We start from the raw sequence: 1,843 nt of genomic DNA on the forward strand, positions 1-1,843 counted from the left end.
GGTTTGCAATCGCCGAAAAGATCATTCGTTTTGTCCAACAATCGTCGTTGATAGGTGGCTGAACTTCGATGCAAAACTGGTCTGGTCCTATCTCCCACCCCACTACGAGTGTTTTGATTTTTTGCGGTTCGTCGAAATGCAGCGTTGATTCCATTCCCAGCAAATCGGTTGGCATGTTGTGTAGTACTTCCACTCGGTTTGAGCACCATTTTCAACCTCCTCCTCCTTCTTTCATCATAGCTTGTACCTCCCTTTGTAGTTTGATGGTTTCTTCCACAGACTCGGCTCCATAGAGAAAATAGTCCATATAGAAATCTTCTTGCACAGCGCTGGCAGCAAGCTTGTATTTGTTTTCTAAGTCCTGAGCCAACTGCTTCAACACCCGCGTAGCAAGGAACGACGATGGAGCTAAACTGTAGGTGACAGTCTGCAGCTCATACACTTGAAGGTGTTCCGAAGCATTGAATCTCCATAATATCCGCTGGAGTGGAGTGTCGTCCTCATATACCCGAATCGGACGGTACATTTTTGCGACATCAGCGACTAGAGCAACAGGGTGTTCCCGAAAGCGAAGCATCAAATCTAACAGTTCATCCTGAATATTGGGCCCAGAGAGCAGAGCATCGTTGAGCGAAAAATTCGTGGATGTTTTCGCCGACCCATCGAAGACAACCCGTACCTTTGTGTTCGAGCTAGATTTCTTAAACACCGGATGATGCGGAAGATAACAGACTGTTTTGTCTTCATCCAACCGATCGTCATTGGCCATACCGATGCATTTCATGTGCCCTAGGTCCAAATACTCCTGCATAAAATCCACGTAATGCTTGCGTAGATTGCGGTCACGGTTCAGCCGTTTTTCTGTTTGAAGAAATCGCCGTAAAGCCGCTTGTTTCGATTCTCCAACCATGCTGTGAAATTCCATGCGTTTAGGATAACGTACTATGTGCCTGCCAGTACTGTCACGCTTTACAGTATTCTTGAAGTGTGCTTCACAGTCCTCTTCTTCTTGCGAACGTGGTTTTTTAGTCTCGAGCTCCTCCACTGTCCAGAATTTTTCAATAGCCTTGTCTAACGAATCCACCTTCGCTACATGGCAAGTGATGTTCTTCGCCTCATCCATAGATTTCGTTTCGCCTGTAGCTACCGATCCGAACATCGTACTGACAAATACTGGAAGCGTACAGTCGAATTTGCGAACTTGAAGCCGGCCACCTCGCGTACGAGGAAGTCGTAAAAGTACTGAGCACCCAAAACCAGATCGATCCGACCAGATACAAAAAAAATCCGGATCACCTAGTGTCATGTTAGCAGGAGTCAACGGAAGAGAAACAGAAGGCTGATCATCGGTAACATGCTCCATAACCAGAAAATCCAGAGCCATTGCGAAATCTTGCACCCGAGAAGCGATTGAAGCGGAAACTTCATAAGCTGTGTGACTACGTGATCGTCCTATACCAGAAATTTCCACTTTCCTGTCTCGCCTTGGTAACCGGAGTAGCTTACAGAGATTTTCAGACATTAGGTTAGCTTGCGATCCAGAATCTAGAAGTGCCCTTGCGAGATGAATCCTTCCCCAAATATCCTTGACATTCAGCAGAACCGTTTGCAGAAACACGTGTGATTTTGGCTGTCCCATCGCCAGATTAATTGTAATTGATTCCGCCGAACTAGTAACTAAACAACCAGAGTTCGAAGCACCACCCGATGTTGATGGAACAGGTGAATCCTCGTTGTCATTCACTGCTGGAGTAGGAGCAGAACCAGAACCAGAAAAACCAGGGTGGAGCAGTGAATGATGTTTTTTTGAGCATGTCTTGCACCGAAACTTCGAAGGACAATC

At 46.3% G+C, this 1,843-nt stretch overlaps 1 protein-coding gene across 1 annotated transcript; it reads right to left on the reverse strand.

The window, feature by feature from the left end:
- Positions 1-211: 211 nt before the first annotated feature.
- On the reverse strand, positions 212-1,159 carry LOC135709599 (uncharacterized). Its single transcript, XM_065231988.1, has one exon. The coding sequence runs from the start codon at positions 1,157-1,159 to the stop codon at positions 212-214; it is 948 nt and encodes a 315-aa protein (XP_065088060.1).
- Positions 1,160-1,843: the final 684 nt, after the last annotated feature.

Source organism: Ochlerotatus camptorhynchus, unplaced genomic scaffold (assembly GCF_037179485.1).
Source record: "Ochlerotatus camptorhynchus isolate MF236.1 unplaced genomic scaffold, CSIRO-AGI_Acam_v1.1 ptg000361l, whole genome shotgun sequence".
NCBI classification, from domain to species: Eukaryota; Metazoa; Arthropoda; class Insecta; order Diptera; family Culicidae; genus Ochlerotatus; species Ochlerotatus camptorhynchus.

Excerpts from the sequence above, each read along its gene's own strand:
- LOC135709599 (XM_065231988.1), bottom strand. The coding sequence starts at position 1,159 with ATGTTCGGATCGGTAGCTACAGGCGAAACGAAATCTATGGATGAGGCG.